Source organism: Nematolebias whitei, chromosome 7 (genome assembly GCF_014905685.2).
Source record: "Nematolebias whitei isolate Nwh7 chromosome 7, NemWhi1, whole genome shotgun sequence".
Taxonomy (NCBI): Eukaryota; Metazoa; Chordata; class Actinopteri; order Cyprinodontiformes; family Rivulidae; genus Nematolebias; species Nematolebias whitei.
The window spans coordinates 2,483,737-2,496,867 of record NC_056504.1 but is presented as its reverse complement, the minus strand read 5'-3'; the positions used below and the strand labels follow the sequence as shown (position 1 = coordinate 2,496,867).

At 45.9% G+C, this 13,131-nt stretch overlaps 1 protein-coding gene across 1 annotated transcript in view; it reads left to right on the top strand.

Moving 5' to 3' along the window:
- plxnb1b (plexin b1b) overlaps nt 1-13,131 on the top strand; it is a 169,376-nt gene that overhangs the window by 82,595 nt on the left and 73,650 nt on the right. The window contains exons 10-13 of the mRNA XM_037679067.1: nt 3,145-3,253; nt 3,663-4,475; nt 11,704-11,838; nt 11,939-12,061. Of these exons, the coding sequence (XP_037534995.1) occupies nt 3,145-3,253; nt 3,663-4,475; nt 11,704-11,838; nt 11,939-12,061 (1,180 nt within the window). The remainder of the gene's footprint in view (nt 1-3,144; nt 3,254-3,662; nt 4,476-11,703; nt 11,839-11,938; nt 12,062-13,131) is intronic.

Sequence of the window (13,131 nt, the reverse complement as noted above, 5' to 3'; positions counted from 1 at the left end):
AAAACAATAAACAATGACAACAATAAACTACAGTAAAAAATGCAGTTAAAGTAAGAGTAGTGTATAAAACAATAAATCAGGGTGCCACAAAACATGGTGAAATATTAAAAACAAGACCACATTTGCTTTGATTTTTCTGTTGACATAATGAAATGTTTGAAACCCCTTAAAGAAATCAAGGAGGACAACTTCAGTTCCTGTTGGAAGGTGTTCCAGGTTCAGGAGCTGAGTAGGAAAAGGCCTTTTTGCCAAGTTCAGTAAATTAATTTCTTCAAAACAGATTATTTCTTTGCAGATGATCATGTCACTGACCAGCAACTTCTGTATTTTCTGTAGAATTTTTGAGATGACAGTTAGATTAGATATAGGTCTGTAATGGACCAAGCGGTTCAGGGTAGTTGAGTGGAGGAAACTGGTTTGAAACGTGAACAAATCGGTGGTTAGCTGACGGTTTAGTTTTAGCTTTGGGTCGTTTTCACACCAGATAGTCCGGTAGACTCGGTTCGGGACCAATATTCATGACCTTTTGTTACATTTGAGCTGGTGCGTTTGCATTCACACTGCTCTGTGCAGTCGAGTCAACCTGTTGAACCAACCTGTTGAACCAACCTGTTGAACCAACCTGTTCCCCCGCTCGCCTGTGGGGGCGCTGCACCAAGAACTATTGAAAGAAACAACACAAAACCTCTGAAGACACGTCTTCTTCTTCTTCTGTAAATAAAAATAAAAATGAAGTGGCATCAAGTTTTAGCAGTTTTAGGAGTTATATTTTGTAATTTTTCAAAAATGGACTTAGCATGAGCAGAAGATGAGACAGAAGACCATGGAGAATATTGTTTTTCCACACAAGGCAGCTGACGGCTCCATATAAGAGAAATGTGCGTTTGTTTACCCTGCGGAGCGGGTCCCGGTCTGTTTACATTCACACTGTACTCGAACCGTGCTGGAGTTCTCTTCTACCGGACCGAGACCTAGGTTTTAGCCCTGGCCAGAGTTCACCTTTTTGTTCCGTGACAGAGTTCGATGGTGCGTTCACACCTCCCTAAACGAACCGGACTTTCTAGGAAAACGAGCTAGAGTTCGATTAAAGCGGACTAAACAGGGCTGGTGTGAATGCACCCTTGGGCTTACTTTGGGCCGATACTCGGCAGGCCTGTGGTTCAGGGTTGCTAAGTGGAGGAAACTGATTAGAAATGTGATTTAAAACAGAAGAATACTCTTTGGGAACATCATTCGAAATGTGAACGGGTCGATGGTGAACCGGGGACTTGGTTTTAGCATTTAGTTTACCTCGGGCCGTCACCCAGCTACAGTGCCTTGCGAAAGTATTCGTCCCCCTTGAACTTTTCAACCTTTTGCCACATTTCAGGCTTCAAACATAAAGATGTAAAATTTTAATTTTTTGTGAAGAATCAACAACAAGTGGGACACAATCGTGAAGTGGAATGAAATTTATTGGATGTGTCAAACTTTTTTAACAAATAAAAAACTGAAAAGTGAGGCGTGCAATATTATTGGGTCCCTTTACTTTCAGTGCAGCAAACTCAGTCCAGAAGTTCAGTGAGGATCTATGAATGATCCAACGTTGTCCCAAATGACTGATGATGATCAATAGAATCCACCTGTGTGTGATCAAGTCTCCGTATAAATGCACCTGCTCTGTGATAGTCTCAGGGTTCTGTTCAAAGTGCAGAGAGCATCATGAAGACCAAGGAACACACCAGGCAGGTCCGAGATACTGTTGTGGAGAAGTTTAAAGCTGGATTTGGATACAAAAAGATTTCCCAAGCTTTAAACATCCCAAGCAGCACTGTGCAAGCAATCGTATTGAAATGGAAGGAGTATCAGACCACTGCAAATCTACCAAGACCCGGCCGTCCCTCTAAACTTTCATCTGGAACAAGGAGAAGACTGATCAGAGATGCAGCCAAGAGGCCCATGATCACTCTGGATGAACTGCAGAGATCTACAGCTGAGGTGGGAGAGTCTGTCCATAGGACAACAATCAGTCGTACACTGCACAAATCTGGTCTTTATGGAAGAGTGGCAAGAAGAAAGCCATTTCTCAAAGATATCCATAAAAAGTGTTGTTTAAAGTTTGTCACCTGGGAGACACCAAACATGTGGAAGAAGGTGCTCTGGTCACATGAAACCAAAATCCAACTGTTTGGACACAATGCAAAACGATATGTTTGGAGTAAAAGCAACACAGCTCATCACCCTGAACACACCATCCCCACTGTCAAACATGGTGGTGGCAGCATCATGGTTTGGGCCTGCTTTTCATCAGCAGGGACAGGGAAGATAGTCAGAATTGATGGGAAGATGGATGGAGCCAAATACAGGACCATTCTGGAAGAAAACCAGTTTGAGTCTGCAAGAGACCTGAGACTGGGACGGAGATTTATCTTCCAACAAGACAATGATCCAAAACATAAAGACACATCTACAATGGAATGGTTCACAAATAAACGTATCCAGGTGTTGGAATGGCCAAGTCAAAGTCCAGACCTGAATCCAATCCAGAATCTGTGGAAAGAGCTGAAGACTGCTGTTCACAAACGCTCTCCATCCAACCTCACTGAGCTCCAGCTGTTCTGCAGGAAGAATGGGCAGAACTTCAGTGTCTCCATGTTCAAAACTGATGGAGACAAACCCCAAGAGACTTGCAGCTGGAACTGCAGCTGGAACTGCAGCAAGAGGCGGAGCTACAAAGTGTTAACGCAAGGGGGCCCAATAATAGTGCACGCCCCACTTTTCAGTTTTTTATTTGTTAAAAAAGTTTGACATCCAATAAATTTCATTCCACTTCACGATTGTGTCCCACTTGTTGTTGATTCTTCACAAAAAAATTAAAATGTTATATCTTTATGTTTGAAGCCTGAAATGTGGCAAAAGGTTGAAAAGTTCAAGGAGGACAAATACTTTCACAAGGCACAGTAATCCCTCAGTGATGGGGGACATCAGAGTACTGCTTGTTTTTACCTAGAGATTGTTGAAAATTGATTAACAGTGGCTGACTAAGCTCTTCTTGTGTTTTCAATCTCTGTTTGGTGTCTAGTGTCGTCCCCAGCTTGCAGAAACAGTTGGACCTTGATGTGTTGTGTCTCTCTCACCAAGACGTGTTGTTGTCTCTCTGTGCAGCTGCCGGGGGTGTGTTCTGAGCAAGTGGGGCTGTAACTGGTGTGTTCACCAACACTTGTGTACCCACAAGCCCATCTGTGAGGATGGAGTGATCATCTACAACCAACATGTAAGTCACCGTCAAACAATCTGCAGCTGGACAGTCAGGTACCAGCACAGCAGAACCCCGTGGGCAGAACCTCCTCAGAAAGATGTTTCTGTGTTGGTCAAGGTGACTCAGAATTAAACAGGACGGTTTGAAGAAAACCTTCAGGGTTTCCTTTAAACTTCCTGAGTAAGCCCATCAGATTGTTCTCCAGCTGATTAAAGTTCTAACACACACCGGGTTCTCCAGCAGAACCTGAAGTTTTCCATGAAGCTGAAACATTTCAACTCATTTTCCTCTCTGGTTGAACTTGTTTGTAACAAATCATTGCTGTTCATGTTCCTTCGGTGTGCTTTAACACGTTTCATTTGTTGTTATTTTTCTGTTTTTTTTCTTTGTGCCCCCTCTTCACCTCACACCCTCTCCTCTCCAGTTTAAACTCCCTACCTCACCTCCTCCCACCACCAAAACTCTTAAAGTCGTCACATCTACAACTCCTGTTCCGACAACATCAGCTTCCCTCATTACAACAACTGTTGTCACCATAGCAACCACCTCAGAGCCACCAACCTCTCCCCCCGGTGCAGAGCCGACCACTCGACCTTCCGTTCAGCCCCCCAGCACCCCCCCACCCCCCAGCACAACCAGCAGGACGGAGGATGCCACTGCGGCATGGGAGCAGGTTGTCGTCACCCAGAGAGGACCTGAAGATTCTGCGGTCACACTCAGCGTTGCTATGGCAACAGCAAAGGCAACACCCGTCACCGGGGCCGACGGTCTGAGCGGAGATCTCGAGCCAGTCATGCCCTTGTTGATCTCAGATACCCCCACCTTGGAGGTGGTGACGGGCTCACCTCACAACGACGCTCAGGAAGTGGAGGGGGCCCTGAGCCTGGAAGAGCCCCTGACCTTGGCCTCGTCTAACTTCCCCCTGCCCACACCCTTCTTTGAAGATGAAGCAGCTGACTCCAGGCCCCCTCTCAACCTGGACCTGACCCAGATCCCCACACTGCTGGCCTCCACGAGTGAGGCGGGGGGCACCGCCTCCCCAGTCCTGCTGTGGTCAGAAGCTGAGAGCCTGGCTGAGGGAGCTGCAGAAAATGACACAGCTATGTTCTCAGCCCCCACAGTGCTCTCAGGTGATGGGGAAGTGGAACATGAACCCCCCTCTTACACACAAATGATGGAGCCGGACTCAGAACCAGAAATAGATTACCAGAATGATCAGGCTGATAGTTTTCTCCCGGTGAGTTCCACTCGTGCCTCTGTCATCCTTCCTTCTTTCTTCTTCTTCTGTCCCAGATCCCACTCTAGCTTGAGGTTCTGCCCCTGCTCCTTGTGGCTCAGTTCTTTGTGCTGTTGGACTCAGAGTAATGGTCTGCTTTACTTTGTATCACGGAAAAAAATGGCATAACATTATGACCAGCTGCCGAACTCTGACACCGTCCTCCTTCTGATGAGTGTCCTCCAGAACTCCTCTGAAGATTTCCTGTGGTTTCTTGTTCTAACCCGTCCACAGTAGGTACTTAATGTCCTGGAAGTTATGAATTGGGATCTCCATGAGTCAGAATGTGCCACAGATTCTTGATTGGTGTGATATATGGAGAATGTTGTCAGCTCCTTGCACTGGATGTTCTGTTGATTCTAATAAAATTCAATTCAGTTTATTTATAAAGCTCCGATTCACAGCAGTTGTCTCAGTACATTGAACAAAAACATTTACATACATTATAAAAGTCACCTGGTAAAAGTTATAAGGAAACCAGCAGAAGGTATTGAATTGTTGGTTACGTATTGTAACCCCAGATTCTTTGAGTATAGGCGCAGCCCTTTAAGGCAATCTCTAGTGGGTTAAAGGCAAAGCAGGATGTAGTCTATGCCTCACTGGGTCCGTCCGGAACTGCAGTCACACAGATACATGCTTATATTTATGAACATGTTGAACCTAGGCTCATGCGTAATTATGAACCACCGAGTTTGTGCACCTGGTACACGCTGAATAGCAGAGAGGAGCATAATCTCTGCATCACTCTGAAGCTGGGGTGACAAAACACCTGCTGCTGTGAGAACGAGCACATTGGAGAACTTCATTGAGAACAACTGTGTTGTCACTCAGATAAAACTCTGAGAACCAAGTGGGTCAGTGAGAAACTGGAGGAATCACATAAATAAAACGGATGAAAGTGACCGGTGAGGACCAAGAAGCCGCAGAGTAATATCCTGCACTGATACTCCTCCGTGCACGGCCGTGGAAGCTGAAATTCCTTTAGTAGAACGAGCCTTAAGCCTGTCTGGAGGCTGGAGTCCAGAAGAAATATATACCTGGGACACAGCCTCACAACTTTTGTGACAGGTGCTGGCAGACAATGGTTGTCCTTGTGACTGATTTCTGAAAAAACACAAACACGTCCTCAGATTTACATAATGTGACTGTGCACGTGACATAACAGACGAGCGCACACACTGAGAAAAACAAATGGGAAATTGATTCCTCCTCATAGTTATGTGGAGGGGAAAAAAATAATCCATCGTATAACTAGATTGAAACTAACTTGATACTATTAGGTGTAAAAGCTCTGTTTGGGCGAAGCACAGCAGAGCTCCCATCTCCTTGGATTCTGAAGCATGAAGGAGGCACAGACACAGCTGACAATCACTCGCTCTCTTTGCTGATGTCAGAGCTAACAGCAGGGCAGTTTTAAGTGACAAAAACACACCCCTCAGGAAACATTTCATTAGAGGATGATTGAAAATCGTCCTGTCATTAAAGTCCTCATGACAGGAGGAAAAAAGATTGCAGCGAACATTTTGATCGTGCTGAAAGCCAGGTTTCTGTCCATCAGCAGCTGCAGAGAAATAATATGCAGCTCAGAGGACACCAAAAATGGGATCCACTCCCTTCTCCACACACCATCGTGGAAACTGTCCACTTAGATGTGTAACAAACTGTAGTGGAGCGGCTCGTGCACTCTGAATCGAGCTCACCACATCCTGGGGAAGACCTATTCTTCCTAAGCGCTTCCGTTCAGCCGTCAGACCAGAGGCGCTGACTTAACACCGAGAAGTTCCTGATCATTCCTCCACCTGTAAGAAGAATCTTCTCGCCATGGCAGTGGCCACTGGTGATCTGGTAACAGCCGTTGCAGGCACGGGAACCATGACGTGCCCGTGCGCTCTGGATCCGTCAAAATTACTCTCAGCTGTTCCTCCCACACGTGGTCCAAGAGGTGCGGGATCAGCGGGACTGAAGGGAACGCTTAAAGCTTTCTGTTCTGTCACAGCGGCGTGCGAACGCATCCATGCTCGGTGAGAACCAGAGCTCGCACTGAGCGTTTCTCGTTTGACTAGCAGGTTCACTAATAAAGCGTAGTTGTGGGCGTGCGCCCAGCACAACAGCTGTCTATGAGCATCAGCACATGCATGTAGCAGCAGTGGAGCAAAGTGTCAGACCACCTTCCACACTGTAAGGAGCTCCATCCGGCTGGATAATCTCTGCAGAGTCACCTGTGCAGCAGGGCCATGGAACCACCACATGCACTGCTGACGTCATGTTGAGCAGGTGCGTAACTGACAGAGCTGTCACTGAGCTGGGAAGCTGTACTTTCATTCATTCAACCTTTTTTTATACAGGTTAATTTCATTGAATCCCGAGGGCTCATTTACAAGAGAGATCTTAGTGGCTGAGTTTAGCTCCACTTCAGATAAACAATGAGCTGGAATAGAACAGGGGAACTCTCTCTCTCTCTCTCTGCCCCAGATAGGAATGAAGACGTGTGGGCTGGCCAATTCCCTCCCACCATTTGGGACAGGCCCATCCCCCCATCCCTGGAGGGACGCTTCACTGAACATGGAAATATGACGTTGTTCTGTTCAGGGGAACTCCCTATAGCAGGATCTGGGGGTTTCCCCAGTGACTCATGTCTGCCTCTACACACAGGGGAATGGTATTGCATGTCGTTTGTGATGCATGGGGTCGATGCAGAGACGATTGAACCATCTCTGCAGGCGTTTCCTGTTTAACAAGCCCAACTACAGTACGTGCGCTGCTAACATCATGCCCAACAGGTGCGTGATTGATGGAGCAGTCACTGATCTGTGAATTTTGACACGCTGGAGCAGTGACGTCAGGGTTTCTTTCCCTTCTAGGCTGTGAGAGGTGGGCTGTCATGGGGACTTAATTTAACTCCACTCCCAGATAAATAATGAGCTGGGAGGAGAAAATCTAGCTTTTTTCCCAATTCGTTATGAAATCCCAGATAAGACAGATGTGTCACCAACATCTTTGTTGTACTTCTGCCTCTTCGCTGGACTGAGCCAGCAGAAAAAGGTCATCCAAATAAAAATAATCATCATTCCCGCCATGCATAAAGGTTGCAGGGCCATTTCTACGCATTCAGGAAAGGTGCAGGGGGCGATCAAGTGCCAAACGGGGAGGTTTATACTCGTACTGGACTCCCTCAAAGGAAAAATGCAGGACTTCCCTATGTCTGTGGATGATCAGGATGTGGAAATAAGCATCTTTCAGATCTACAGAGATGAACCAGTCATATTGTCTTATGCATTCCAGTACCCGTTTGATTGTCATCATGTGAAAAATTCCTTTCATGATGTAATTGTTGAAAAAAGACAGATCCAAAATGGGTTTCATCCCACATGTCTTTTGGTAACAGGAAGTATCAGAAGTAGAAGCCTGTATCTTCCTCCCCGCGAGGAACCCTGGGAATGACGTTCTTCATCAGAAGTTCCTTTAATTTGGTCTGGAGAGAGGAAGCAGGAGCTCTGTGCTGCTTGGAGGCAGTGAAATTAGGGTGCCTTTTAAATGTCTGTTTAAAAGTTACTGTTTTATTCTGTGCAGAGGGTGTGTGTGAGGAAAAAACAGCAGGATTGTATGACTTGACCATTGAGGATTCTGCTCTTAGATTGAATTTGGTGTTTTATTTCAAAACTTTCAACAACATTGTTGTCACACACATCCCCCCCCCCCCCCCCCCAAGTCATTTCTTTTGACGTCTTCACTATGTCTCCTGTGCCAGTTGGACATGAGCAAGCCAAATGATGACCTCTGGTACTTCAATGGAAGCTGGGCTGCTGTGGAGGCTGTGACCGTGTTCCAAAGGTGTCTGCAAGTGGGGCCCAGGAAGACGCACCTGTGGCTGTGGAGTGTCTTTGAAGTTATTGCTGATGTCAGCACTCCTGTCATTGGCAAGGTGCTCGGGGAGGGTGGGGGTCTAAACGAGTTCGGATCACATGCTTTCGGACTTGCTCCAGAGCGTCTGAGGATGACTGCATCTGGTCCAGCACCGACTGAAAGTGGGAGCTGAACAGTCCGTCTGGACTGATGGGCCCCTCCAGCAGCTTTATTTCCAGCTCCTCGGGGATGGAAGAGGAGAGACGAAGCCACATCTGATGCTGCAGCACTGTCGCCCAGGTCATGACTCGGGCAGTGCAGACGGCCTGAGCCGCCATAAATTCGAACATGGTTCTGCTACATTACAGAACCCATCCCGATCCTCTGATGGAAGGTTCAGCTCTTTATTAGGCCCGAGCAGCGAAGCGCTGCGAAGGCCTATTGTAATCGCTCTGTTCAGGCCCGAGCTGCAATTTTTTTGGCAAATGTATTGACCATTTGGGGGCCTTAACATATCCCAAAACTCACCAAATTTGGCGGACGCATCAGGACTGCTGAAAAATTACATATTTTAAGGGCATCGCAAAAATCGCAACAGAAACGGCTCAAGAGCGCCACCTAGAAATTTTCAAAATACCCTCCGCATTAACCTTAGTTTGTCATAGAAGCAAATTTGGTACACTTGTCCAATTCCCCAAGATGCACAGAAAACTCTCTGGCACTAACGTTGTACGATAAACAGGAAGGTGGCCATTTTGGAATGCCATCCCAATTTTTATACCTTTTTGGTGGTTTACAGCCTCCGAATTTGAACAAACTCCTCCTAGGGATTTTGCTCAATCGGTTTCAAACTTGGCCATTTTGTTCAAAAGGCATGAGGGACGAAAAGTTATCTAAAAAGTTTGTTTCGGAGCATGCTGAAGGGGCGAGGCCAGACCTCAAAGTTTGACATCTCGCCATGAAAAACGAAACTCTTAATAGCTCCTACACACATTGGGGAGTAAAAGTTATCAAAAGCTTGCGTTTTCGTATATGTTAAAGGGGCGTGGCCAGGCCTCAAAGTTGCGCTTCATGCCATAAATTTCCAAACGCTATAACTTTCACATTGAAAGACCGAAATGTACCAAACTTGGCATGAGTCATCCCTGTTGGATACCCGACAATCTTCTGTGGTCATATTCTGATGTCATCAAAGCCCTGCCTCCTCCGAACAGGAAGTCACTTTTTTACTTGGAATACTCCCTCTCTGACACCCTTGACCTAATCAGGATGATCCTGTGTTAGAAGACGAATAACAAGTTGGTCTGACTTACTTTAAATTACAAACAGGTTTCGAAGGAGGATGTGGGCGTGGCGGCATGACGAATTCAGAAGTGACATCGTTGCAATACGTTTGGCTATAAATTCCACAGATTTGAACCGAGGTGCACCAAAATCAGTATGATCGATCATTATCCACACTTTGAACAGGAATCCATGATAAGTGGCTAGTAGCATACACAGCGCTCATTATATTATTCCTACAGTTATATCTTAGTGATACATCATCTGATCTGCACCTGATTTTTTTGTGCTTCATCAGTGAGCACTTGTAGACACATTGGTATTGTTGATTCATGACATCACTTAAGCCCCACCTACTCAGAGAAAAAACTGTTGATTATTGGATGACTCTTCCAGCTTCGCCCTGTGTAAGATATTAGACTGAAACTTTGTTCACTAACTGTTAATTACCACACATGACATGTTGAAAAGCATAAAGGAAGTGCTCGTCAAACATTAGCCACAAAACAGCAAGTCACAATAACTCGTGTCTGGAAGGTCGGATTTCGCCTATACTTGTAAGACCTGAAGCTGGACAAGTACTGACGGGAAATGCACCCAGTGGCGAACGCGTGTGGGATTGGCACGAGAGTTCGCAATGGCAACTGGGTGGACTAGCTGGAGCTCCCGCGGTCGCCGTAAGGCCGGAGCAGCGCTTTGCTGCGAGGGCCTCCAATGCTGCTTGCAACTTTAATTTCTTTTGTAAATGCTCACACTAGCATAGCCACATTGTTGGTCATTGCAACTGCCTGAGTCGTGCACTGATGTATTCTGTCAGTATACATGTATTATACAGTATACATGATGTATTCTGGCTGTGAGCTAGTTGTTGGGGGGTGGGGGTTCAGCCGTCATCCGACTTGCTGAGCCACTTTTATCCCGAAAAACATCTGTCAGGCTTGGCTCCAGAGGAGGAACAGGGGAGACAGGTGCTCTCAGTTTGAGCTGGTCTACAGATGCTCCTGACGGGTACGTTGTCACAGCTAAAAACTGAGGCCAGAGTGGATCTTGGCAGCTAAAGTGAGGAATGGCAAATTTTTCTGCCGAGTCATCTGGAGTTAGAAGTTAATAACTCCGGCACAGCCAGGTGTAATGTTTGCCGCTTCCTGAACATGTCGCGCAGAACATGTATGATCACGCCAATTGCTGGGAGTGGGGTGTCGCTGACATCGGGATGCCTGGAAATCCACCTGTCAGCGGCAGCTCTCTCTCCAGCCCTCCAACTGAGAGGGAGGGATCGAGGCTGCTAGCTAACTCCTAGTTGGAGACAGAAAGGTCCGAAAACCTCGAAAAATATCGAGAGTTTACCTACATGTTCTGCTTTGAGGCAGCCTTCACAGACAGCATGCAAATCGGAGCTGAGGATGTGTCCCGTGCTGCGGGCTGGGCATGGGTGGATGATTCCACTGGACATCTTCTTCTGATCTTTAGTTTTCTTATGCTTCTTGCTGGCTTAAGAAAAAGGGGAGCCGAACCCCGGTCTCAGGGCAGTTTATACAGACCAGGGGTGGGGCCCATGCAGCAGGTGGGTGTAGACTAAAATTTTCAGTGCTGAGCATGGCACGTGGGGATAAACCCACTTGCGATAGCCTTAAAGGGCAAAGCATGTACGAAGTAGAACTTCCCAAGCAAGCACACTTCTGGTTGGTTCTGACACCTTTTTGTCAGAGCCAACAGGAATCTTCTCAGTTGGAGCTACAGCAGCTGTTCTGTTGGGTTTAACAACACGGGCCATTCTTCTCTCCCCTTCATGGTCTGTTTTCAGTTATTTTTTTAATCCGCTTTTGGCACCATCTGACTGGACTCAAACCCATAATGTTGACTCACTGTTACTGGTCATAATGTTATGGACAATTGCTTTAGTTCATGTAACTGAACAAACTACCCATTTTCCTTTTCTTTTTCCACTCCAACACCTCTTACATGAGTGAATCTTTTGAAGAATGAGTCAAGGTTTGTGTGCAGACGGAACCAGACTGTGAGGAAAACAACTCAGTCTTAATACTCTGATTTTGAGCAACAGGGTGATGAAGGTTCTTACATCAGCTGGGGTTCTTCAGCTTGTCCCTGTGTGGAGAAGGTCCAGGGTTCTGCTCTGCTCCCTGTCCGGATCAAGAGGAAGATCACTTTACTGGCTCGCAACCTCCATCTCTACCAGGTGCAACACCGACAGGTTGCGAGAACCTGAGAGTTTCTGTTAATCCTGTCAGAGGTCTGTTTGTTGTCTTTGTGTCAAACCTGGTTTTGTGTGTGTCCAGGATCCAAAGTTGGAGTACGAGTGTGTTCTGGTTATTGAGGGTCAGACGGTTCTGGTGGACGCCTACGTGGAACCTGACTACATAAATCCATCAAATTTCTACATCACCTGCCAGCTGCACCAGGTCAGAACCAGAGGAATCAGAGTTAATTTATTCAGAACGTTTTATAAATCTGAGGGCTGTAATGGTCCAGTTTGTACAACTAACCAGACAGAGAATACTTTAGTCCCAGGTAATCACTTGGAAGATGAATATGTTTGAATTATTTTTTGATCATTGCTCTGACATCAAAGGAACATAGGAAAGTCTTCTCTAAAGCACTCCAGATCAAAGCAAAACAAGAAGAGTTCAGATGAAGCACAGGAGCTGTTTGTTTCAGATCAGCTGTGGGAAAAAACTTCCCATTAAGCCACAGCAGCAGGGATATCATGGATGTATGGAAAGTCAAAAGGGACATAATGCATGTGCTTTAAATGGTCCATGAAATGCAAACATCAGGTGTTCAATATGATATAGTTAATATGACCAGAACATTAGCGCTCAGCTAGCTGAAGAGCTGTGAGTGTTTAACATTTGATTTATTTCATATTTTCACATAGAAAAATTATAATCAGTTCTGTATTATCATTTATTTATTTACTTATTTATTTATTTTTTGCTTCAAGTTCAGCACCATTTAATTAAAATCATCTTTTGGCGCATTTTTTTTTTATTTTGTAAAATACAAGAGAATACCTTTTAGTTTTGGAGTTCATCAAACATTTAGTTTGACATGGGACACAGTTAGTAGAGCTGTCGCCTCTCAGTTAGTAGGTTTTTGGATCAAATCCCAGCTGGGGACCATTCTGGGTGGAGTTTGCATGTTCTCTCCATGCATGTGCGGGTGGGCATGCTGGTTTCCCACTGACCAAAAACATGCATGATGAAACTGGTAGCTCTAAATTGTCTCTAGGCGAGAGTGAGAGAGTGAATGGTTGTCTCTATTTGTCACTGTGATGGACTGGAGACCTGTCCAGGGTGTCTCCTACCTCTGACACAGTGGACATGGACACCAGTGACCAGGAAAGGAAAAAGCAGGTAAAGATGATGGATGGATGGATGGATGGATGGATGGATGGATGGATGGATGGATGGATGGATGGATGGATGGATGGATAGATATTATACTGTCCTATTCAGTCTGAACTGTAAGC